Genomic DNA, 25,825 nt, shown 5'->3' on the forward strand with positions numbered 1-25,825 from the left:
AGATATAGGAAGCTACATGTCGGAGCAGGTTGGAATCAGTCTACCAGAAAAAACATTAATCGGACTGGAATTTGATTTTCACTGGTGGACAGTCAGAGTTGATGTTTATTTTTTGTCTTTGTCTCGTGCCACAAAAATAGCTTTGGAGCAGCTGTACGTTGTTAGGCGTGCTCGATAAAAGACATAAAATCCCATTTATTTTTGTTGCCGGGAGTGCTGGTAGGAGTGATTTACAGTGACATGTAGCTGTGCATGTATTTGTCTTTTTTCCACTTATGAATGTGTGTCATATGCACTGAAGCTGGACATCAACAATACACAAAGCCAGAATAGCAGGGCCTGAGTGTTTGCCATATGAGGCATTCCTGCCTGATAGCAGTACAGTATGAAATATAAGAGGCCCTGGAGCCTGTTGAAGCCCTCCCAGTCTGTTTGAGAGCTGTGCAAACAAATGGGTTTTGTGTGATTGCCGTTTATTTTGGTCTTGCTGGAAGATGCCTGCGCCTGTGTGAAACAAGGAGTTCTCTGAGGTAAACTCATACATCAGCTGCTCAGACTAGGCGCTTGAAATATGGGAAAGACCATGTAGTAGTACTAATCGTGACCATTCGTTACCAGAGAAAACACGTCATCTAAATAATGCAAGTGAAAATGTAAAAATCCAGCAATGAGCCTTGATGTTTACACGTGGACAAATATAATGAACTGTGTTTGATACCAATTTAAACATGTTTCCTGTCCGTGTAAACTGAAGTGGATATAGAAGACAAACTCATTACCCTCATAATACCACTAGTTGGATCACTCATGATCAACAGGGAACCCAGTTGACATTACCAAACGACACTGCCTTCTCATTTCTTTTAGAATTGTGCCAGTTCTCGACCATCCAGCTCAGTCACCAACTCTCGTCCTGTCAGTTTTCCACTTGGAACGACCCCAAGCCAGGAGGAGGAGGAGGCGGCGGCCTACACCTGCAGCAACACACCAGGGCAGGTGGAGGAGGAGAGGACCAGAGGTAAGCTGTTGCCATACAACCAAGTCAGACTTCTTGCCTTAGTGTTTTAACTCAGCGGAAGCAAGATTGTCTTTTTGGTGCACAGGTTCAGTGCCACTGACAACTGTGAGTTTTGGTCGCAGTTCTTAAAAATATCATTTTTGCTTTTATAGTCATTCACACTTAAGATAATCTGTAAAATATTGTGCTCGTTTTCCAGTTTGAAACCCATGGAGATTGACAGAAATAGAACAATGGCCCTAAAACCCTTCGGTCATCCTGGGAAATCTTTTTGAGATTTGTCTTTTCTTTTTGCTGAGAGCAGATTTAAGTTCTCTGCAACAAATGGCAGCTTGAATAGGAAGGCTAAATTCAGGCAAGGATGAGAGTACATTGTCACGTTTTAAAACACTGTCTGCCCCTCAATGCTGTGGGCTTTTGAATTCCCCCTACCCCTGTAGATCTCATCAGTTTGGTAAGTGTGTGCTTACTAAATGCAAAAATGTTGAATAAAATCAATATTGAAATTGAACTAGACAACCAAGAAGCAAAGAAGTGAATTGAGCCCTTTAAAGCAAAGATTACAGACAACGAGCTGTATTTTGCAACAAATTTAGAATTTAGCGCTCCGCCACGAGCAGGATTGTTTCCCAAATGAACGTTGAGCATCAAAACATATTGATAATAATAAGTTGGCTGGCTAGGTACTCAGGGTGGAATGGTGCACAAAATCACAAAATTCATGGTTTGGTATGAACCTTGGTTTTGATGTCACTGTTCTGTTCGGTACGGTTTGAGTACAGCACAGAAAGAAAAACAGAAAATAAAATTGTTGGGTTTTTTTTCGTTTTATTGTAAGTCCGTAACTGGCCATAATTCTTAATGTAACAGTTAAGGCACTTAAAAACTGCATGCTGTTAATAAGACAAGACTGAGCTGTTCACTTTCAAGCGTAAAAAAAATACATATGTAAAACATCCATCAAGCCAACTACAACATACTCATAAAGAACTTATTTAACTATTAAAGCCAGAAGTGCAAATGCTTCATTAATAATAACTTAATTAAATCTGCTTCTGACGACCTGTCCAGGGTGTTCCCTGCCTTTGCCCTAAGTCAGCTGGGATAGACTCCAGCCCCCCGCGACTCTAGTGAGGATTAGGAGGTGTATAGATAATGGATGGATGGATGTTTAGTAGTGTTTTGTATTTTTTTGTTTTACTCTCTCAGCTCATAGTGCATGAAAATGAACAGAATTTACATTAGCATATGCATCGTAAGGATGATGTTGTTTGCTACCTGCATCACCACTGAATATTAGAGATAAGCCTTTTTTCTGATGACAGTGATGTTAGCTTTTTTTTTTAATATCAATTAAGGGAAACCTAAATACCAATTATAGGCCTAATTATTGGGTAGCTTTAATTAGCAATCATAGCACTGTTTCACCACAATATGTGGATCAACACATTCTGAATTGGTTGCCATGTATTGTGCTGCTTCCTTTAGCTTTCCCCTTCACCTATGATTGAGAAGCTAAAATTTGGAAGCTTGTATTTATCTGCAGTATTTTCAGATATTAGGCTATTATAGTTGTGGCAGAATAGAATGATTCATTTGATTCAACAGAAAAAGGGATTGATCAACGGATTAGCGACAGCCGTCTTTGGAATTAAACATAATAGCGGGTCACAATACTGCTTGATAAAATGATTACTAAAGACTGCTGACCTTACTTCTCAAAAAGCACAACCAATCCACAATAACTTCAGAACAACAAGGAAGGCCACCTATTGTGTGATGCTTTTTCTATTTGAATGAAAGATTAAATTTGAATATATAGGAATAAGTGGAATATTTTGTCAGTTTTGTGCCTTTTTTTCTTAAAGTACCTTATCTTGTGAAGAGGGCAGCACCTGTGGCCTTGCTCTTAGAAAATTTCAGTGCAGCAGGCCAAGTTTGCCTGTGAAGGATTTTAATTTTCACTGAACTGTTTAGTACCTCAAATGCAGTTAAGCCTTTTCACTAATTTTTTTTTTACATGGCCCACTTGAGAGCTCAAGTGCGGCGTGTGTGTCCGGGTGGGTGGCAGAGGAGGCAGACAGCCTCCGTTTCATCCAAAAAGTCTGCTGTGTGAGATTGAAGATGCCCTCTTGATCACTGGAATTCCAATGACACCCTCTTGTCATATTTTAGTGTTCATAGTTCATAAACATTTTTTGTTCAAGTCACTTGCCCAAATTCCTTTCTTTTCTTTGTGCACATGTCTTTATGAGCACTTTCATGGCAGTTATTTGGTACGCCTAACTAAAACTTGTACAGTTAAATATATTAACAGCCCTGCAATAAATTGCATCTTTATTACCTTTTTTCATTTAATTTAATGATCATTTTGGAAGCTGTTGCTAGTTGGCAGTATAGTCAGTTGTATTTCGTTATATGTTTAGAAGATTTGTCTGCCTTCATGCTGTACATTGGTGGCCAGAACATTAGAAACACTGCAGCCCTCAGTATGATCATAAAGTGGATTCAAGTCTAAACTACACATACAATTATTTCAGGATTTTTGTTGAGCTTCTAAGCTTTTACACATATTAGTAATATTTATTTGGATACAATAAATGAGACCAGTAACAACAACTACATCAGCAAAACAGAAATGCAAATCCAAAGCAGGGGAGGGGGATATTTTTATTTTTTTACATATAAGTGCTTTAGCTTTGATCAATCCCACCTACACAAGAACTGTTTCATTACAAAATGGTAATAATTTGAAAGAAACAAAAAAGCTCACCATTTACATTTCCAAAGATTTCCATGAGACTTAAAATTTTAAAAGTCTGAATGGAGCCATGAGTGTAAAATGCAACTTACTGGGCACGTGGATCATCAATGTGAGAAGGACTAGTCCTTTATGACAAGAACGGCATCACAACAGTTGAGCATTAACTGTTTAAGGAGTACTGTTTTGCTGCTAGAACTGGTAAACTTGACTTTGTGCCTGATAGCTGTTATTTTACAAAATATCAGGCTATTTTGATGTAGAACGTGATCCCCTCGATGTGTAAATTGATTCTTAATAATCATTTGGTCTTCTCAACCAGACAACAAACCCAAGTATTTGTCCAAGTCAGCCAAACCTTGGTTGGGAAATTGTTCATGGAATGCTCTCGAGTGGCCTTTTTCAGGCCCTGGATTTGAAACACATTTGGAAATCTTTGGTAGAATTTTCAGAAAGAAGTGGCAGCACAGAAACTGAAGAATGTCATTGAGCTAGAAGCATTTGCACATGATGAGCAGGCTCCCAAAGAGAGGTGTCAGAAGTCTGAGAAGCTTTCAGAAACATTTCATGGGGACATAATGGTGAAAGGATACCATTATTAACAGCTGACTTTGGGACTGAATAATTTTGCTAATGCTGTTTGAGAGACAAATGTGTCTGTCTTTGGTACTTTTAGGAAACGCAATCTTGAAAAATCCAAAAATCCATCAAATTAAACTTTGACGGTTTACCAAGGCTTCATGTTTTATGTGCTATGTACAGATGGGGGACACATTAAGGGAGGAACCTCTCCAGGAATTGGAGCAGCTCTGTTATGCTATAGGTGGTATATTGCTGGCATAGCTTGGGTCCACTTGGCCTCTTTGAGGGAGGGGTCACTGCAAATCAAAGCAAAGTTGCTCAAAGAGATGATCTGTATTCTGTGATCTAACATTTCTAGTCTGATGGGAGTGGTCTCTTCCAGGATGCCCCATCCATAGGGCATGATATGAATCTCATGCTATGGCCTTCACCAGATCTCAACCTAACCGAACACCAACACATCAGAGTTTGTGTTAGGTAGCACTTTCCATCTCCACCATCATCAAAACACTGCATGACGGGAATATCTCTTGAAGAATGGGCTTCGGTTACTCCAGTAGGGTTCCACAGACTAGTAAAATCAATGCCAAGGCCAACTGAAGCAGTTCAGGCTGTGTGTAGTGGCCAAACACTTAAAACACTTAATGTTGGCTTTTGCTTTAATTTGTCACCCATCTGTATGTTTTAATTATATTTTATTCACGCGACTAGAATGACTTGCAGGTGAGGGGGTTTGAATCATTTTGATTGCAGCAATATATAATTATGTCCCCCCGCTGTTCCCCCACTGCCATATCTGCAAGGCATTATGAGTAGCGGCTGGCCTGTGGATTGAAATCAGACATCTGAAATCTCCTGTTTAACTCTAACACTAACCAGACACCCAGGGTTCAGTCTCGCTGCCTGACCCACGCTGCATTCAGCAGGGCTAAGGCTCATTTCACAGTGGAAATCACTGGAGATACCGGTTTCAAAGAAAGGTAAGAAACAGGAAGAAGTTGTCCCTGGTTTCATTCTGTCCTTTACATTCGCTCTTAGAATCACTTGTTGTGTTTCTCCAGCTGAAGCAGCATTTACAGAATTTAAGGATTTTTTTTTTAAACTTGGGTTTATTTATTATCACCTTAACATTAAAACAGAGAAAAGGGAGACTGAGAAGTCTTTAGTCTCTATTTTGTACATATAATGCTCCTCCATTATATGACTGTGATGCCAATTTTTAAAAAAGTAGAAAAGTAGTGATAGTGCGATCAAACAAATTCATATTTAATGTTTTAATAATTCCACTTTAATAATTTAATGTTTCTTTTGTTGCTTATCTAGAAAATAAATCACACTCAGAATTTAAAAAAAAAAAAAAAAAGCTTAGCAAGGCAAAGATAGAACCTGTAACCATAACTGTACTGTTTGTTGGAGTCTCAACCAGACAATTAATGACACTGAATAATTACCATATGTATATTATTAACATGATAACAGTATTTTTTTTTTTTTTTTAATATAATGGCTATTGTCAATGCTGGCGTATTGCAGCAACACTAGTCCAAATCTCTTCAAGTGCTCCCATAAATGTCCAGTGGAGTTGAGATCAGGGACCGCTGCTTGTTTGATCTCGACCACTTTTAGACAGAAAATTCTGTGATGAAGATGCTTTTTATTTTACTTTCAGTAAACAAAACGTGTCTCTCAAAGTGTTCAAAGGAGCCTTCAGTCTCGCGGGAATTTGATGCTGAGAAACGCCATCCTTTCCTTGAATGACAACCTGATGTGTTGTTAGCCTGCATGTTAGCTTCTATGCTATTTAGTAAGCAATGTAGTACTGAAAAAACAAGGCACAGCTATTTATAACAGGTGTACAATTGGTCCAAGTTGCTCTTCTTGGGCAAGTCCCTGATGATTAGATCCAATACTATGCAATGTCAATGCGTGCTTCAATGAAAGCGAAGGAGTCACTCAATGCCACAAATTTGCTTTAATTGAAACCTGACCTAGAAATAGTGCAGAAGCTTTAATATTTCTTCTTCGTTTTATATTGCATAGCTTCCTGCGATGAAATGAGTTAAAGTGGTTGATATTTAGGAAAATTGCCTTGGATTTTTTTTCTTTTTTTTGGTCTTTTTTGTCGCTTAACCCTTTGTCCCATATGTTGACAATAAAACACTGGGTCTTCAAATCGTACATGTTATCAGCTGCTGTATCGCTGCATCTCTCCGACAGTGATGTACAGCATTTCCTTTACAGATGATTTGCATGATCTTCGACATTAGTACCGTCCTTGTCATTCGCTTAACGAAGTCAGTCCTAATTCTGCGTGCACGTGGCTGTACCTACAGTGTAACAGGACAAATCAAAATGAGCACCTTTTGAACGTAACTGCAGAAGTAATTTATTGTCAAATGATATTTTCCAACCCAACTTAGTCCTCAAATTGGCCCCTCACACAGTTGTACAACATTTAAATGCTTTGTGTGAGTAGGTGCTGCAGTTCATGAAAAGTTTTGCTGTTATTTTTAGTCCTAGAGGATTTATATAATTTTTCAGCATGGCTTTTTTGAAAGGTAACTTTCCCATGGCATTGCCTTTATTCGTATTTACACGCCACACATGGTCCAATATGTTTTCTCACTGTAAAGCACAAGCAACAAGCAAACAGATGGGCCAATTTCTTCCTAACAATAACCACAACATCTGTTAAGTGATAGTGGTATCTTGCATGTACAAGGTCAGCCCCTTTCTAGGTAGTCGTGTGTGTGGGTGCGGGCGGGGGGCTTGTGTGTGCTTTTGATACCTTTATGCTTTTCCCATCTATGTGTGTTTTCAAGTTGGTTGGCACGAATGTCCACAGCAAGAGAGTGGGTTATGTTCAGGGTACATGTGGAGAAACTTGAACAGCACATATTTGCTGTGAGCACAAGAGAAGGACAAGTGCATAATGAAGGAATAAAAGAGGAATAGAAGGTGAAGTGTGGAGGGATTTGAATTTAAAGGGTTGTGTGGGTGTTTGTGTTTGTGCATGAGTGTTGCATTTCTGATGAGAAGGCCCCACATAATGGCTGAGTTGAAGGTTGCGAGCCCTTTTAAACAGTAATAATGTGCTAGGTCACCACCGTTACCTCACATCCTCCTCGTACTTTGTTAAAACCTTTCCCTCGACAGGCAACGACGGCCAAGCAGTTATCTTTCTTTTGTGGTTCCTGTGTTGAATCTCAAAGGTCACTGAGTTTTCCTTTGGGGTCTTTTTTAGCTCTGAACAGTGTTAAAGTGGACTATAGGTATTGTTTTATTTAGTATGAAATTGGGATGTTTAATTTCCAATTTGTGTCATGACTACTTATCCCTAATGTTCCTCTAATGTGATCATGTTTTTAATTATTAGGGGTGCAATCAGTTTATGGTCATAATAGACGCTTTATGTGGTTTGAATTAAAAATTTAAGCACGTGTTTCAGTGATAGACGTATACAGTCCGATTGACTGGTCAACTGGTTTTCATCCCATTGTTTTCACCTGTTTTCCAGGCGACTGTAATGAAGAAAAGATATCGTGCAGTGTCACGCGGTCCTCATAAGTTCATCGTAGAAAAACCCTGATTTCTGGTGTCATTTCCAGTTTAAATAACCCAGCTTGTAGGAACCATGTGCCTGCACATTGCTGACATCTGACACCCTTCCCCTTCTTCTGTTCTTAACATGTGTTCCTCAGCATCCCTTGCAATTAGGGGCCTTGTAGATAGAAAGCACTCTGGCGGTGTATTGCATGCGTCTTCCGCAGATTACACACAGATCTTCGTTGACACCACCATGGGGTTGACTCCCTCTTACTTACCTCCACCCACACACCATCACTTGTCACGCACGTTTAGCCCAGTTCATTGACATGCAACAGGATCCCCTGCTCCAGAAATACTGGGAAAAAAAAAGAAATATTCCCTTGTGGAATGACAGCATGGTTGCAGCAATTTTATCTCAGTTGAATCCCTTTATTCTGTTTACAAGTTCACTTCTGTGGGTCATTGGCTCTGTGTGCTGTAGGGTTGTCCAGCACTGACAAAATCAAATACTGTGGGTTTATTATTTATTTAGTAAGTTGCTTAAATATCACTTTATGCCAGAGGAACGGTGAACGCGTCCGCAATAAATATGAGTGTTGTCAGAAGAGATTTACGTACAACAAAGTTGGTAGAGGTATAAAATGTTCAGCTAGAACAGTATAATAAGCTAACAGTTCGTCACTCAACTCCATGCCCTCTTTACAAAATATATACTGTAGACTGATCAGCCACTGACAGGTGAAGTAAGATAGATCTTGTTAGAATGCAATATTCTGCTGGCAAACCTTGGAAACCTTGGGCTCAAGTGGGTGTTACTTGGACATATTCCACAGTAGGACAGCACGCTCCCCCACAACACAACAAAACTGCTCGAACACAGTGAGGAATACAACAAAGAGCCCAAGGTGCTGACCCGGCCTCCAGACTCTCCAGATCCCAATCTGATCAAGTATCCACAGGATGTGCTGGAACGAGCCCCATCAATGGATCTGCAGAGGTCCTGCGTCCTTCCTCCTGTGATATATTAGGCAGGTGGTTTTAATACTGTAACTGATTCTTGTATATTGTAATACTATGAGTAGTAAAACTCTAAATTAGATGCATATCGATGATCGTGTGGCCGTCAAAAATGTATCCACATGCTCTGTGAGTGACATCGGAAGAATTTGAGTTAAACAAAAATCAAAGCAGCTGTTTGGTGACTGCTGATTGACCCCTACTGTTTCTCTGTCTTCCCTGTATGCTTTATGCTCAGCTGGATGAGCTTGTGTAAATCTATTATTGTGGCAAAATGCATTATGATTCCAAATATCCTTATCTGTATGAATGTGTGATTGAACTTGTAAGGCTTTCCCAGCATGGTAAGTGATAGTATCCCTGTAGTATATGTGCAGTTTGTATTTACAGTCTCTTGTAAGAGGAATATTTGTAATGTTATGAGGTAGTATCCAACAGTATTGTTTGGATTATTATATTCAGAAATAGATCAAATGTGTGTGGTTTGAGGTCTGTTTAGAATCTCGCAAGAACTGCTGGCAGATATTTTTTCCCTCAGTTTCGTAGCAGTAAAAAAAAACCAAAAGAAACTGACTGTGTTTTCTATTACTTTCAACTTTCGTTAACAGGACGCAGGTATTTGGGGACAGCAAGCATACTTTAGGAAGAGCAAGGAGAAGAATTTGCTCCTCGGGGGAACTGACATCACATTGATAATTACCACAGCAGAGTCATAGACGCTGGAGGCGAGGTGTGCATGTGTGTGTCTTTGTGACATAGAGGTATTTGGCCTCTGAACGGCAGCTTGTGTTCAATGTCTCGCTGATGCAAAGTGATGTGTACTAATTCTACATCTGCTCTAACCAAACAGGGCTCGGAAGTTCAGCCAAGTCCCAAAAAAAAAAACACCAAAAAAGAAAAAAACTTCCTCACAGCTTATCTTCCCTGCCCTCTCTCTGTGCATGAGTTAAATTGCATTTTCCCCGCATCCTTTTTTTTTTTTTGTTGGCATTTTTAAGTGATGGACAAATAACTGGATATGACTTTGTGGTTTTGTGTGTGCGTGTAGTTTGAGATTTGGCTTGTTAGCTTGCCTGTTTAGAGGATGTGTGGCCCTGAAATGGGCTCTTGTCATGTGGGCTCAAGCTTTGTGGACTTGATTGTAGCCTCGCAGTGTAAATACCCAAACAAACAGGCAGCGGTCAAAATGTGCTATCGGTTTGCCATGTATTTACATTCCTCTTCCTCTTTCCAACTCGGTTTCTCTCACTCTCACTCTTACTCTTGCATCTGATTTGTTAATTTGTGTTTACTCTGCAGCTTTTCTTCCTTTGCTCTTCTGCTCCCTCTCTTTGTGCGACCCACTCTCCTTCCATTCCCTTTTCATTCTCGCAGTTTGATATTGGTGCCATGGCTGAATTAGGAACAGGACCTTGTGACAGGAGTTAAGATTTAAATCGTCAGTTAAATCACTCGTCTGCCCGTGGCACTGCTCGCTGTGAAAAATCTCATCGGAAACATCATTTGAAACACTTAAACAATTGCATTTCCTGAACTTGTATTACACTGTGGCATTTTATATTCATCACACCCAATGAAACAAATCCAACGATGAAATATTGAGCCCATTTGGTTGTTCTTAAGTGGCTTTAAGCGCAACTGTTTATGCATATTCGCCCAACCGCTACAAAGCGTACCAGGCTTTACGAATTTGTTTTCCACAGCTGTTCTGCATAACAACGCTACGCTATCACGCACAGGCGAAAGTCTGGTGAAGGGAATCTATTCATAATTCAAAGAAACAACAAGGCACGAGCTGTGGCGTTGTCAGATATAACAAATTGAGGAGGAAAAGAGTTGAATTTGTATCTGCTTACGGAGGTTGACTACATTATACATACTGCAGGAGCCGCTGAGTGTGGGGTAATAGGATATATGATGGATGGCCAAGCCGCATGGGTTCCCATTCCTCTGGGTTATTCATCTATTTATCTGCTTATTTATTTATTCCTTCACCCAGAGAGACCCTCGCAAACTCAAGATTTGCCTAAGGTGTATAATGGTCAAAAAAAAAAAAAAGCTGAGCATTGGCCAGTATGGAAATGGGGCTGAGCACTCTGAGGCCTGGAAGTCCTCTGTTGAGCATGTGTCAGGTGTACTAATGTCTGTGCTGATGTTCATTGGTGGTGTTGGGGGTTTTTAAAGGGGCCTGCAGTTTGTTGAATCTTGATAGTTGCTTTTTCAAGTAAACTAGAGGGGGAAAAAAAGAAGCCATGAGACTTTTTCTCCCTGGGAACTTTTTGGAAACCACAAAAGGAAATGCAGAACTCCCAGACATATATTTCATTGCAGGCCAATGTGTTCAGTCAGATTTCTGCATGTTACAGCTAAGGTTTTGTCTGTTGAAGGATTTTTGCTGGCACTGTGTGTATCCCGAGACTATGCACTGGGTAACACCCCCATCTTGATCCCACCAATCCACCAAAAAGTCTGCAGTTATTGCTTATTCCACTCAGCTGGCCGACTGTCTAAATAAAAATATATTTGTACAAAAGTTTCAGAAAATGTTAAAAGGTCCGCATGTGATGTTACTTTTGAACATGAAATATCAGAAAGCATAGTTGTAAAAATTAAACCAAACAACATGAAATCAAACTTAGGTGCTTTCAAATGTGTATTATATATTTGAAGGTGTCTACATTTCAGTAGCTCTCAGCCACCCTCCATGAAACCAAACCTACAGGGACTCCTGTGACATAGCGTTAGCAGCCACCACATCTAATTGTCAGCTAAATGCCTTTTATGTTTAACCCTGTCACTTCTCTGCTATCAAGGGTGTCATTCAATGACCTGCATGTGCCCTGAGGTAGGTCACCTCCCCTGGGCCAGGCTGTCTCATACTTTACTATTCCCCCCATCCCACAGCATCACCCCCTTCTCCAGCAAAGAGGGGACCCCGTGCTCTATTTTAGTAAATATGCATTTATATAGCCTGTACATTATATATAGTATTTTTTTTGTATTTTATACTCTGCAGTATTTTATGTAAAAAAAAAAAAAAAAAAGAAAAGAAAAGAAAAATGCATCATCCTCAATCATAACATGTTTCCATCCTTTCTGCTTGTCCTGCATGTATTTGCCGTGTTTGTACAAGTGCGTTTTCATACACGACACACAGACCAATTTTTCAGCAAGTGTCTTAACATAATACTAAAGCATTCACCACTACTTTCATCGTGCAGCTGCCAACAGCACCTCTAAACCAATATCAGCACCTCCACCCCCTCCCGCAGAACATTTTTCCATCATCCTCATCTCAACAGCCCATGGCAACGACATAGCCGGCAGCTTACGACAAAGCAAAGTGGGGAAAAGGGAGAGAGGGAGGCAGTAAGGGTGTGGGGGTGGGGGGGGTAAGGCCGTAGATCAGGGCAGGGAGGATGGCGGCGCGACCAGGAGGTGACAGGGGAATAACATCCCTTTCTCCTCAATCGACAGGGACCATAACTCCTGCCTCTCCAGGGACAGATTGAGAAAGGCAATAGCCCTAGGGGCTGTGAAGCACGGATGCTTAGGAGAATTGAAAGTTAAAAGAAAAACGCAGTTTGCCGAGCCACTGCCACTGATTGAGCCAACAGCACCGCTCTTAGCCACTGGAATTTTTCTCATTTTTGCAATTTTAGCCTGGCAGGAAGACGGCCCATGTGGCGTACTGTTCATATTGATTATTAAACCGTGAATCTCTGGGGGTTATTGTTGAGTATCTGCATTTTTGGAAAGTTTTCTGCACTCACTGAAGTTGGCAGGAGAATCAGCACAACTGTCCTTTTTAGTGACCCGAAATGTTTGGCTCCATTGGCCTACAATGTTTTTAAGTGGAAAAGGTTGATGAGATGAAAATTGCTTCCATAGAGATGTACTTTCTCTTTTGGCCTCATTGCTGCTAGTTTTGCAGTGAGCTAATGCACTTGGCCAATAACACCCTTGGTATGGTTTTCATACAGGCAGAAATGGAATCTCTCTTAATGCCAGATATTTCTGTTATGTTTGTTTGTCTTTTTGTTTGGTGCAGGTGTTGTGTGAATATTCTACAGCGTTCAGACTTTACTTGACTAACAGTCAACGCGCAAAGACAAGATTCAAGAGGTTTTAGTGAAACAGGCTCCTCGACGGTTGCATTTTTTTCCAATTGTCAGACGCACGCGCTCTTACCGTTTATTCAGGCCACTAGCTATTTACCAAGGTTCTTTTATTTATACATTTTTCTTTCAATGCTTATATTTACGTCCTTGAAAAATCATCTTAAGTCAGATAAGTCCTAAAACATCGCAGACAAGTTGTCATCAAGGTGCACGGTACTATTAGTTTATAGTATGTGCCTTTTCTATGGTCAGATCAGGCTTCTCATTATTATTACTATGTGCCTCAGTTTTTGCTGATACCACCCCCATGTCTTAGCAGCCACTCATGCCATCTGTATGTTTGGTGCTTCTTCCATCAAACTGCAAGTCAAAAAAATTTGCAAAACGTTAAAAACACAATAAGTACTAAATAATTGACACCATAAAAAATCATCATAATTTCTAGTTAATATAAGAGCAAGTAGGGCAATACTTAAATTCAAAATATAGGTGATAAAACTTTCAGTGGGCCGCGATTACCCACAGCACAGGTGTATTTCTGCAGTGCTGCTGTAGTGTTACACATTTTTCTCTGTTTGGTTTATTACCGCAAATGATAAAAAGCATAAAAAGACGAAAGGAAATAAATATAGACTATAGGAAAAACGGATATGTCAGGGACTGTTAAAGCTTGTAGAATAACTCACAGAGTGACTGGCAAATCACACTGTTTAACTGCCCCGTGATTATACAGTGAATACTCAAGCTGTGTCAGCAGAGAAATCACAGTTCATTGCTCCTCGTTTCCTGTTTTAGATCTTGTTTGTTTCAAACTCTTTTTTTTCCACTTTTCTTCTTTCTCTCTTTCTACTCCCTTAAAAAGTCCCACCTGTCTCAGCTTCTTTCTTCACTGTGATTCTTTGTCACTCCTTCTTCTCCTTCCTTCACTCCGCCACAGTCATAATCCCGTGTTTGGAGAGGGTGGGCAGGAAAGAGGAGGGGGGCCGACGTGTAGCAGCTTTTATAGCCTGATCAATTTTACAGTGGCTTATTGAATAGCTTTTAATGCCCTTCTTTATTTTCAGTTGTAACCCGCCGAGTGTCTGCCGCTCCAGGGCTGATGTGATGGCTCGCCAGAGAGAGAGAGAGCCAATAAATTTTAATACATTGTCTCTGGAAAATTACACATGTTTAATCATTGATTTTTATTGCCTCATCATGATAACATTATCCCAGTGGGTGAGGGTGGGCTCATAAAAGAAAAGAGGGTGAATTAGTTATGACATAGTTATGACATTTTAAAGACTGAACTTGTCAAAATGAACTGTTGGCATAACCAACTTTCTTTGTCTAATATACAGTTTATTGATTGGCACAGCAACTGTTATATCCATGGATAATTTGATGCAGTAACCATTTAATCCTTGTTGTAAAGTGGAACCTTCCACAGCTGCTTTTCTCTTTCTTTTGCCAGTAAATCAGTCCGTCTGTTTGTAGAGACAAGATTAAATGTATCTCTAGAGGTACGTTTCACTGGCAAAGGAATTACAAAGGCAAAACATTTGGAGATATCTAGAGGAAACCCCATGTAATGGCAAAAATACTTGTTTTTTTTTTTTCTTTCCCCCAGTCGCTCATCTGCTTTGAGTCAAAACAAGTTTAAGCTGAAGTAACTTTCTGCACATGGTTGCCTTCTTTAGCAGTAAGATATCAGTGAAATTACATTTATTCCACAGCGAAGACGTAGTTGGTTAGACAGGGTTTTTGGAAGCCTTTTGATTTCTCATTAGTCTTTAAAAAAACTGAAAGAATATTCTTGTAGTGAACTGTATTGCACCTGCGTTTGTACAGTTTATTTTAATGTATACAAATAGATGTACAATGAATTTCTTCCAATGCACCTGCTCTGTTTTTGAGTTGACCTAACAACACTTATTTTATTTTCTCTCCCCTTAAGTCAGTTCTAAAGTCTTTTTAATATACTTTTGAATATTTTAGTGTAAAAAAAAATAGATAAAAGAATACAGAATTTTTGACATTTTAGTTATAAAGACCAAAAATAACCAAACGATACAAATTTGAGTAAAAATTTCACAAACATAGTTAATTTCTTTTATCCGCCTAAGGCTTCTAAACTACTAATCTAATCTTTAGTTTGGTCTACTTCATTCTCCGTCACATTCACTGTGATTTCACCTCAGCAACTAGAGTGCAAGAAAGGTGAAATTTAAATGTGTGTGCACCAAGATTTATCGACTGCATATAAAAAAAAATATCAGGATCATTAAGTCCAACTCTACTGCCATCAAGCTGATGAAAGCTGGCAAACACACAGACTTCATAATGCCTGGTGTGTGTGCTTGTGTGTGTGTGTGTGTGTATAAGAGATGTGATAAGGTAGATTGACTTCTAATATAAATGGTAGAGGTGTCTACTGACATCCGTATAGCAGTGCCCTTTGTGTCCCTGTCTGGCAACCTTACTCTGTGTGTGTGTGTGTGTTAAAGGGAGGCTATGTGAGGTTTCTTGTGTGTGGGCAGCCAACCATAAAAGATTTGTATGGCTTTGTCCACTGTTTTTTTTCCCAGTTACCTTATATTTTGCAGATTCTGTGTGTTCTGAGTGTTTGTGAGGGTGTTTGTGGCTAAGACACTGACTTTGGGTGACTCAGGGGTGAGTGAGGGAGCAAGCGAGGGAGACCAGCTTACATGTGTGTACAGAAATTTCTTCATGTATGTTCATCTCTCTCTCTCTCTCTCTCTCTCTCTCTCTCTCTCTCTCACACACACCTATATACCACACATAAAACGCACACACAAACACACACTGGGGCAGGTTAGCCCTCCTCTACACCAGCACCTGCTCCGCTGAAGGTGAAAGAAGTGCTCACTTGAGCTCATTGAAAAGTAGATGTGACAGTAAATTTTTCAGGCCCTTGTGAGATGGGAGATCTTGTTATAGCAGTCAGGATGGGGGTCAGGGCAGTGGCTGCTTGATGATTGAGGAAAAGAGAAGTAAATTCATTCTGCTTCGGGCACTTTGTCAAGTGCCAGTAGCTTACCGTTGAGAGCCACTCACCCATCACCGTGTTACGGCCCCAGAGGTCACATCCACCACCATAAATCTGCCTCGCCTCCTCGCCTGCTAAACCTATTGCCTTACCCCGACTGAGCACGAGCAGGGAGAGAGGCTGCAGCTGCTGCTGCTGCTGCTGCTGTTCATAGTCACTCAAATGAAAAAAAGACAGAGGGGAGAATATAGATTCTTCTTTTTGATGCTGCTGATGGTGTAAGAGCAGGACATTCGGTGTGCTGTTACACAGGAGAGATGTGTGCATTTGGACGAATGGTTGTGTTGTGTGTTTATGTGTCAAAGGATGGATGGATTATAAGTATGTATATATACATTTATGAGGAGGTGTATGTTTTTATTGCAGTTACATTAGAGCCTGCATGTGTGCATATAGATTTGTTCGTAGGAGCCACACAGTAAAGTGTGTTTAGAGAAGCATTTTTGCACTTTGTTTTTGTAAATTCAAGGCAGCGTGTTGAATTTTTGAGGGTGGTCTGAAAATTGAATTTAAAAACACAGATGTAACGAAAGAATGCTAGCCGCCAACGATGCAGAGTCAACACCTTCTGTTCCTGATGGAAACAAGTAAAATTGAGAATCATTTATCAGAGCGATGCCTCCAGCACATCACTCGCTCCCCTTGTCATCCTCAGACGCTTTCTCTTCAAGTCGTGTCCCTACAGAACCTGCATTCCCTTACCTGCCTCCCCGTCCAGCGAGTTTCCCCCGTTTTAAAGATCACCTGACTCACTCACTCACAGACACCATGAGGTCATGCATTAGATGGCGGCCGGGGTACATAGTAGTTGTACGAAACCAGAGTTTGTGCCCTTTGCTAACAAACAATCCCCATATTTGCATGTTTCTTAGATCTTAGCCGGAAAGAAATTTGATCTGTCCATTTTATTGTATTTTTCTCCACATGTATTAATTTATGCATGCAAGTTTGTATGCATGTGGTCTTTGTATTAAAAATGACTATATTTTCCTTCCCGAAGAGCTTCCTCAGAGTGTTAATTAAATGACAACAGGTGCACAAGGGAGGGCGATTATTTGGTAAAGAGATGCACACCTTGTCCTGTGTACATGCATGCAAAACATACTAATAAGCAACACAAGGTAAAACTCCACAGGAGAGCACAAGGAAAGAAGTGTCACAGAAGATGGGAGCGCACAAATAGATGCGACAAAAAGGGAGGAAACAAAGCAAAGAGACGTGGAAATGACATAAACATGTCAAACAAGAGTGGGCGGGTAAAGTCTATGTACTACAATGGCGGTAATGTGAATGCTTCCCCTTTAGATTTTCAACAAAATAAGTTAAAAGAATGTTGAAAAACTAAGCAACACGATCTCTTTGACGTTATTACCCATTGCTTTTGCGGTGTAATATTTGTTGTATAGTGCAGCACTGCTTGTTCTGCAGCAGCACCAGTTGTCACAGCTAAACTTTACAGATCTTGTAGAAATTTGTACCTGTGCTCTTAGTCAGTGTTAGTAAATGGACTGCTAATTTAAAGACCTGAAACAACACAAAAGGTTGCAAAAATGATAGTAATTGACGAATTAGCCACTGAATCAGCCTTTGAATGTCCAGTAATCACGCACGTCCACATAGGAGAAAGCTGCTGTAATAACTGTGGAGCCATACACCACACCATCATATTTATTAAATCGTGCTGATTTCATTTTGGGCTGGAGTCCATCAACACTGGTTGATATTGATCTGTTTTTGACGAAATATAACACTGGTTGTTAAAAGATTTTTTTCATATGGTTTGGGGTGTGTGAGGTTTTCGCACTGCCAATGTGCTTTCTAGTCTTCGTTTAAAGTTGTTGTAAATAACAAGGGAATGAAAGATCTGCTTTTCATACTTTTTGGGGATCAAACAATGAATTTAAAAAAATCATCACGTCACGTAAAAACTGTCATGTGAAAGATTACGCTGCGATACAAGATTTGGAAACATCAGAGTTTGTGAATCCTCTGTAGACACTTCATCATCAAAAAGTGTTTTTTTTTATTGTCGTTTTTGGCTGCTTTGCTTAGCCTCATATCCTTTCATGGTTGGGGAAGGGTCACATAAAAACAGTCACTAACATACACAAAACCCCAGAGGATTCCGTGCTCTGTTTCTGAATAGATAATTGATATATTATCATGAGATTATTGATATTTTTGCCATATGCTAACATTTTTCCTGGATGGTGGTAGAAGACTGAAGTCAGAAGAAGAAAAAAAAAAAGGATCTGTGTCTGGTGTGGGCGTCTGTGTATTTGTATGTGTGTGTGTGTTGGTTTTTGTACACATGCTTGTCCATATGTGTACAAAATGTGAGTGATCTGTCCTCTCTGAAGTTTGTCATCGTGCACCATAATTATACCTGCTCCAACTATACGTGTTCGTTTGCGTTCAAGTGCCTATGGATGTGTCAGTGTGTATGTGCGCACACACACCTTTCAAGCTTGTAGTGTATGACCGCCAACCTGCTTTCAATATAGCTTCTTATTAGGTGGTGATTATCCTGCCTGCATCTGGCTTTTTTCAGCGTTTGACTGGAAGTTGGAGAGGCCAGGGGCACGCTGGGAAGAAAGGAGTGAAAACTTCCTGAACCCAGCGTTCACCCCCTCATCTCCACCCCATCACCTCCAATGCAACCTTTCAGCAAAACACCTTATATTCATGTTGGTATTTGTGTATACAGAATTGCAAATTATGACGCAGAGGTGGTGCTCAGACTATATGCACAATGTAGCTCACCAGTGTGTTGCAGAAGATCTCTTTCTATGGGGTTCTAACTGCACTCACGGTATCATGTGTCGGTCTTAAACTAAATCTTTATTGCACTTGTGAACTCTGGGCTATCTTTTGTAGTGCAGAATATGTTTTTACTGTATCATCCAATATCTGTTAAAGGCTTCTGAAATATATATATTTTTAAAGAGACCAGGATGAAACCTTTTTTTGCACAAAAAAAAATCACCCTTGCTTGGCATCCAAAAGCAAAATCGTGTTTATTGCATTTCCATGCCTTAGCAACAACAGACACACACATATTCCTGTTCCATTACTCCTACCTGTGGTAAAGTGCCCGATTACAAGATGCAAAATTACCCAAATTGCCTCACCATGATCCAAAAAATACTTTATGAAGCAAAAAAAAGAGACAAGCCAGACAGAAAAGAAACAGATAATACACAGTGTGGCAGGATCCCGAGGGCCTGGCTGGGACCTTTGTAAGAGCCCATACATCAGCTGTCTCCTGACGGGCTTCCAAAGAGCCATAACAGGGAAACACAATAGACTGGACAGATGGTCCCAAACAAACTGCAGTGGGTTTGATGCTATTAAAAGCTGTTTACCTCATGCCAGACGCCAGCAAGCGTAGTGGATGCATTGTGTGATCAGTTCTGAATGACTAAATGTGAGCTTATGCGTGTTTGACTACCAGCTTCTGGTGTTTCAATAAACCCTCTGGTGTTTTTAGCCACCAAATGACCATTCGTAGCTTGAGTAAGATGCAAGTGTGTGTTTGTGTGTGTATTTGTGTGTGTGTGTGTGTGTGTCGTTTTCTCGTAATTAGGATACAATCAAAGACAACACACGATTATGAAACACAAACAGTATGATGGCTGGTTTGCAGTCAGTGGATTGCAGCCAACTCTGTGGGCCATGACAAACCTTTGGCTGGTAACCAATAACCAGATTAACATAAAACAGACCGCCGCCTCCCTCCACCCCCCTCTGCCCCCTTTCTCTGTTACTCCCTGCCTCTCATCCTGTCCTCCTTCCTCTCCCCTTCATATGCTGTGCTAAAGAGCAGCTCTGACACCTCAGAATGATGAACTCCTTCGGCGCGCTGACCTTTCTCCTTCGGACTAGTCACCCGCCCTCCTGCCCTCTTCCATGTAGATGAGACAGAGACAGATGAAGATATTTTGTAATGTGCGTGCATGCGTTGGTGTTAGCGGGGACGGTGGGCGGGAGTGTCACGCGGTGACACAGTGAAATTGGTTTTGCTGTTGGTGGATGGTGGCCGTCCCACCTTCAGATCAGTAGTCAACCGGGGAGATTAATCCAGACACAGGGGGACCTATTGGAGAGCAGCCATGACAGGCCCTGAACTAGAGGAGGGAGACAGACAGGTAGACAGTCAGATGGGGCGGATGGGTTCGTGACAATGATAAACCTACCAAGATTGCGTCCATATATCTGTGTGTAACTTCCACGTTTAACATACAGATTGTCGGACTGCTGTGGACATGAATAATGTAAAGGCCGAGTTTCTCCTACATGACGAGTAAAATATAGCCCACGTTTAGTCCTTACCTCAGAATTATAAACTAATTTCTGTGGGTCTGATGTTGCTCTAGTAGATGATTGCCCTGGTTAGAAAACAATCAATCCAATCAAAGCAAATGGATCTAATGTTGTTGACGTTACCGTGCTGTGGCAGGCAGATCAGGACGTGCGCTAGCTTGTCAATCAGGAATGGTTTGATTGACTCTTTGAATGCATCTGTTGTAATTTACATAAAAGTTTGCACCCCATAGTCTCAGATATCACATACAAATGGTTGAAATCATCAGTCATTTGTACATCAGTGTCTGCTGTGAATAAATGTCATGGAATTACTTACTACTACTAAGTGTTGGTAAAATTGAAATACCATTTGTTTCATGGTTGTATTAGTAGTTTGTGGTTTGTCCAGTGGATGAGCCGAAATATAAGATGATGCACCAAAGCTGAATTTTGCAAATTGGCATCTCAACGGTGCAAATGCATGCGGTGCTTTTTATTCAGCTGGTGACGTCAAGGTGGCATCGTGATGACAGATGTTGTCCTGTTTGATTCAAGCAGAAGTGCCAGTGTCCGTCAGCAGCCATGTGACCTTTTGATGTGTCCTTAAACAATACCTATCGTGCCTTCTCATCATTCTCCTCCTTGCAAGGCAGTCCAAATGAGAGCATGAGCTAAGTGCCTGTAATGTAAAATGAGTGTCAGACGTTGATGAATATGGTATCATTAGCCATGCTTGTCTTGCTTTTTCCGTTTTCTGCTCTAATTGGCTCCAATTTATAATCCTCCACCTTTGGGCCATCCTTTGTAATTCTGTCTTGTTTCCTTCTGTAATTGGTTGAGATCAGTGCATCTTACAGGTCACACAGATGGAAGAAATCCTCGGATCATTTTGATTCTGTTTAACTTGACTGAGAGTTCACATGGACCCCTTTATTTCCTTGTTATTAAAATAGCTTTGCTCAGTTTTTCTGCCATTTGATGTAAGCAATACCACATACATATTTTGAAGTTCCTATTGATCAAAATGTCTCCTACAGAAGTTGTTAAAGGGACATCTTTTTAACACAATTCTTTAGTATCTGATAATATAGTGTATAAGAATCACACAAAGGTTAAATAGATAAATCTTTTTCATATCGAGTGTATGATATAGAAAAATCACATCCATGATTTTATGGCTTTTAAGGAAAAAAAATAAGCATGCAATCTTGTCATTGTAAATTTATTTCAAATGTAAATATGTGACTTCTGATCTTTTATGTGTTCCTGTACATTGCAGTAGGACTTTGAGATATTCCTGTTCTCTTACATGCTCCAAGCACGTGTCGGGGTGTGTGCATGTGTGTATTCAGTTAGTTTTCAGCTGCACACTGTTGACCGACCTAACTCTGTATGTGTGTGTGTGTCTGTCTGTCTGTCTGCAGGTCAGCTGTCCATTCCTTGTGTTCCAGAGAGACTAGAAAATCCCCTGAGCCAAACCTCGAAAGGCACTCATCCGGATAGAGAGGTAACTAACTTCTTACGCACACATACAGTACACACAGCGTGGCGTATCAGTCACTCTGGGACACTGAAGTTTAGAAGTTCAGTGGAATTTGACCTTTGACTTTTGGACAAAAACAGACAGCAAGGCTTGAACAATTACTCTAGTGGGTTAGCCTATTCAACAAGTCTGTCTTCTCACTGAGTTAGTACAGTTTAGTTTGATTCAAATCAGTGTGACAACAACTTTGGTCATTTTCATTTTTTTTTTTTTTTCTTCCTGTCAATAAATCGTGGTAAAACAGCAAAAAGCAACAATGAATTGTTACTGCCACCTAGTATTTTCTGTGAAGGCCTGGTTTAGCCTTTGTTTTTGTGCTGTACGATTCAGTTGTTGTCCAAAAACACATCACTAAGCAAGCTGTTGCACTGGTAAACACATTGTTTTATCAAGCATGGAAGTAGCACTCACCAGACAAGGAAACTGGTAGAAGCCAAGTGTCAAACTACCTGGGAATCGTTATGATTTGGTAAAATGTGTTATATCACACACACTATTCTTTCAGTATTTGCACAAACTTACTCACATTAAACCTGCTGCTTGGCACTTATACCTAGTATCTGGCATCATACCCTGGACAGTATATTTTTTGGGATTCTCTTCTGTTTTTGCCTAAATAAATAACTAGAAAAAGACAGTTAGTCAAGGTCTTTGTACTTTAAACATTTTGTCTTTCTAAATATTAAGAAAGAAGCCATTCATCAAAAAATGTGCAGTAAACATTATGTTCAATACAGTTGAACCTGACGGCAAACATAAAAGTGAGCTAAAATGTTATTGCATTTTTTGTTTTAAAACAACTTTCAATTTCCACATTTTATTGATGTGAGTTCATGTAGTCATCTTAAGATCATTTTCATTTGAATTTTATATTGGTAAATAATACATACTATAAATATCATTTCTGAAAGTTTTTTTTTAACATATCATTTGGTGCTTTGCAATTATTAAATTATGATTTAAAATATGTTTCTTCACCAGGTGAACTACCTAGAGTTATCTATAATCAATAGATTTTTAATACTTTGATTAGTAAATACATTTAATAAAATGATTTTGCAAAACAAAACTAGTTAGAGGGCTGAGCAGAGGTTCCTTTCTCTCTCTCTTTCACACACACATGCTCACCAATCGCTGACTGAGTGCGTCTCCGATGAAATAAATGCAGCCTCCAACTCTCAGACCAGACTCTGTGCATGTCCTTGTCCCCCTAGTGGCCAGCACTAGAACCACATACACATTGCTACACATATTACAGTTTGCTCTATTCTAAATGTTAATTGCTTTATATCTTAAAATGTCAACAAAAAAACAAAACTGTTTTCGTTGAATCTCAGAGCACACTTTATGTTAAGTACATTTGCTTTGAGAAAAATGTTGTGTGTGCATTGTATCTTCCTGCTTTGTGTCTTAAATTCATACACTTAAAGGTTAAGCACCTCGCTCAAGGGCACATGAATGGTTGTTCTACGCAAAGGTGAAAGTGTTTATCACTTTACATCCCTCCTCGTGCTTCTCCAATTGATGCAGTGATTCAGACCTGGCCGTGCCCCCATTCTTGAAACCTCCAGTGGAGTGGTTTCCAATCCTTATGTTGTATTCTGTCTGATAAAGTAATTAAAGCAATTAATTAATCTGATATGGTGGGTAAAATTGTATTGTATTATCTAGACTGCCAAAGCAGCCATGTTTATTTAATGTCACAGAATATAAAAGATATTTGGTTTCATTAAAAGGGCTTGTTTGAATTTATAACTTCTGTTATGAAGTAGGAAATTATGAGCAATGAATTATAAGTGAAAGAGGAATAAATGTGTAAAATAAAAACCAGCAGAACTCTGAGTGATCTGCTCACGTGTGCGTCCAGCCTCTTCACTGCAACGGAAATTAGCTCAAGACTGGCACATTTTCAGCCACATAAAGACAAAATATGACTACGCAAAGACAGACTCGAAGTGAATTTGAATCTAAGACGAGAGGTTGTATCTAATCGAAGCGGTAAATTCAGTATATTCTCTTTGGGTTAAATACTGCTTATAACAGACTTGGTCATTCGTCCTCTTTCTCCTTTTCTCTGCTTCTCTCACCCTTGACAAACTGCTACCGCACAACAACTTTCAACTGTCCTGCTTCTAAAGCGATCGAAGCTGACTTTGCTCTCCACCCAGCTTTGTTTTTCTTCGCAGCCGTTGGGTGGTCTGTGTCTCTCTCTCTTTCTTTTACTCTATCGCTCTCTCACTCATTGTCAAGCTCACAGAGTCTGTTTCTCTTTGAGCGCTGTGAGACCCAGGCACGGTCCGAAACTCAATACCTGAGTATACACAATTAAGTTCACACCAGGGGTTATTGGGTGGAAGTGTGGTCTCACTCCACAAAATGTGCGAGTCAGGATAGGAGGGTGTGAGCTGTTTATGTGTGGCTGGTTAGTTGGTCAAGGTTAACTAAATGACGGGAGGTGGAGATGGTGTGTGTGTGTGTTGTCGAGTTGGTCCTCTGGTTTCAGCACAGGAAACAGTTGGAGGTTCTGCACTGGTTGGTAGCTGCACTGAAGATTTGCTTTGACAGATTGTGGTGCACAAGTTAATCTAAAATAATGTGTATTTAAATGTTGTTTTCAGTCGTGTTTGATCAATAATGTGATTCATGACATTGTTTTCTGTCATTTTGTTCCTTGTGTAAAGTCAGCGTGAACTTGGTATGAGTCAAATATTTTTTAAAGAACAGTTTTGTTTTGTCATCACATCACAATAAAAGGTAACACTTTTTTTTTTTTTTTTTTACCACCTCAGTGACTGGTCCACAAGGAAAGCAGGAAATTATAATATTTAATCTTAGTTTTGGTTTGTTTATATATATTCTAGAAGAGTGTGTGTTTCAGATGTGTTTAGTGATGAATGTCAGAGAGTACATGTCCAAAAAATGACAAAGCAAGTAAAACGTGGAGGATTACTGGAGGATATTTCTCAATTTATCTTCCAAATAAAAACCTCCTATAAATGCCAGAAAATACCAACAATATACATTTTTTTCTACCTAAACACAGGCACATATTGGGTAATTTTTTTTTAAATACACCAGAATTCATATGTCTGTGTGGTCTAAAAAACAGCATTCCTGGTTTTGCCCAACTAAGCTCACCCCAGGCGACCTTTCAGCCTGTTGAGTGTTGCAGTGTTGGACCTGTTAGCCACAGCTCCCTCTGAGTACCATTCACACGCGATTGGGAGTCCCATGACAGGCCAGCTGGAACCTCCAGTCCACCATAACACACACATACAAAAGAAATCCTCCATGGAGCCACCACTGGCCAGCCAGCCTGTCAGTTGTTCACTGGGAGGGTGTGTGGTTGTGTGTGTGTGTGTGTGTGTGTGTGTGTGTGTGTGTGTGTGTGTGTGTGTGTGTTGGGGTTTCCTGTTTTGGCCTGTGTTTTAGCCTTTCCTGGCAGGGGGACCACTGGTGTCATATCTGTCAGGTTTAGGATTAGCGAGACACGTCAGATGTACACTAGGGTTACACTGATATGAGGGTTTTGCAGTTAATATCTGATGCCTTTAATCATTTTTCATGTCATTTTTTAAAAACGATATTCCTGTTATATTTCTGCCATTGTGGAAAATTCTATAGCACAGCACTCAAGCTCGAGAATGTGATTCAGAAGCTCTTGTTAGAAAGCCAGCTGTCCTGGCATTTCTTATTGATAGGTTAACAGCTCTCTAAAACAGGATGGGACATTCTTTGTTATCCCTCAAAACCAAACTAGGGTGATTTTTCTGGACAAACAATAAAAAAAAAAACCCACATCCTTACACGTGGTCAGCAGTTAGTTGTATCAGGGGTAGAGAAAACCAGCTGCTTATTTTCTAACAGCTTACAGACATAT

General features: G+C 40.1%; 1 protein-coding gene across 1 annotated transcript in view; it reads left to right on the plus strand.

Annotated features, from left to right (window-relative positions):
* LOC103364917 (probable G-protein coupled receptor 144) overlaps positions 1-25,825 on the plus strand; it is a 99,166-nt gene that overhangs the window by 57,420 nt on the left and 15,921 nt on the right. Inside the window, exons 23-24 of the mRNA XM_008292212.1 lie at positions 868-1,018; positions 21,827-21,909. Coding sequence (XP_008290434.1) covers positions 868-1,018; positions 21,827-21,909 — 234 coding nt within the window. The remainder of the gene's footprint in view (positions 1-867; positions 1,019-21,826; positions 21,910-25,825) is intronic.

The sequence above is a fragment of the Stegastes partitus genome, unplaced genomic scaffold (genome assembly GCF_000690725.1).
Source record: "Stegastes partitus isolate 25-593 unplaced genomic scaffold, Stegastes_partitus-1.0.2 Scaffold793, whole genome shotgun sequence".
NCBI classification, from domain to species: domain Eukaryota; kingdom Metazoa; phylum Chordata; class Actinopteri; family Pomacentridae; genus Stegastes; species Stegastes partitus.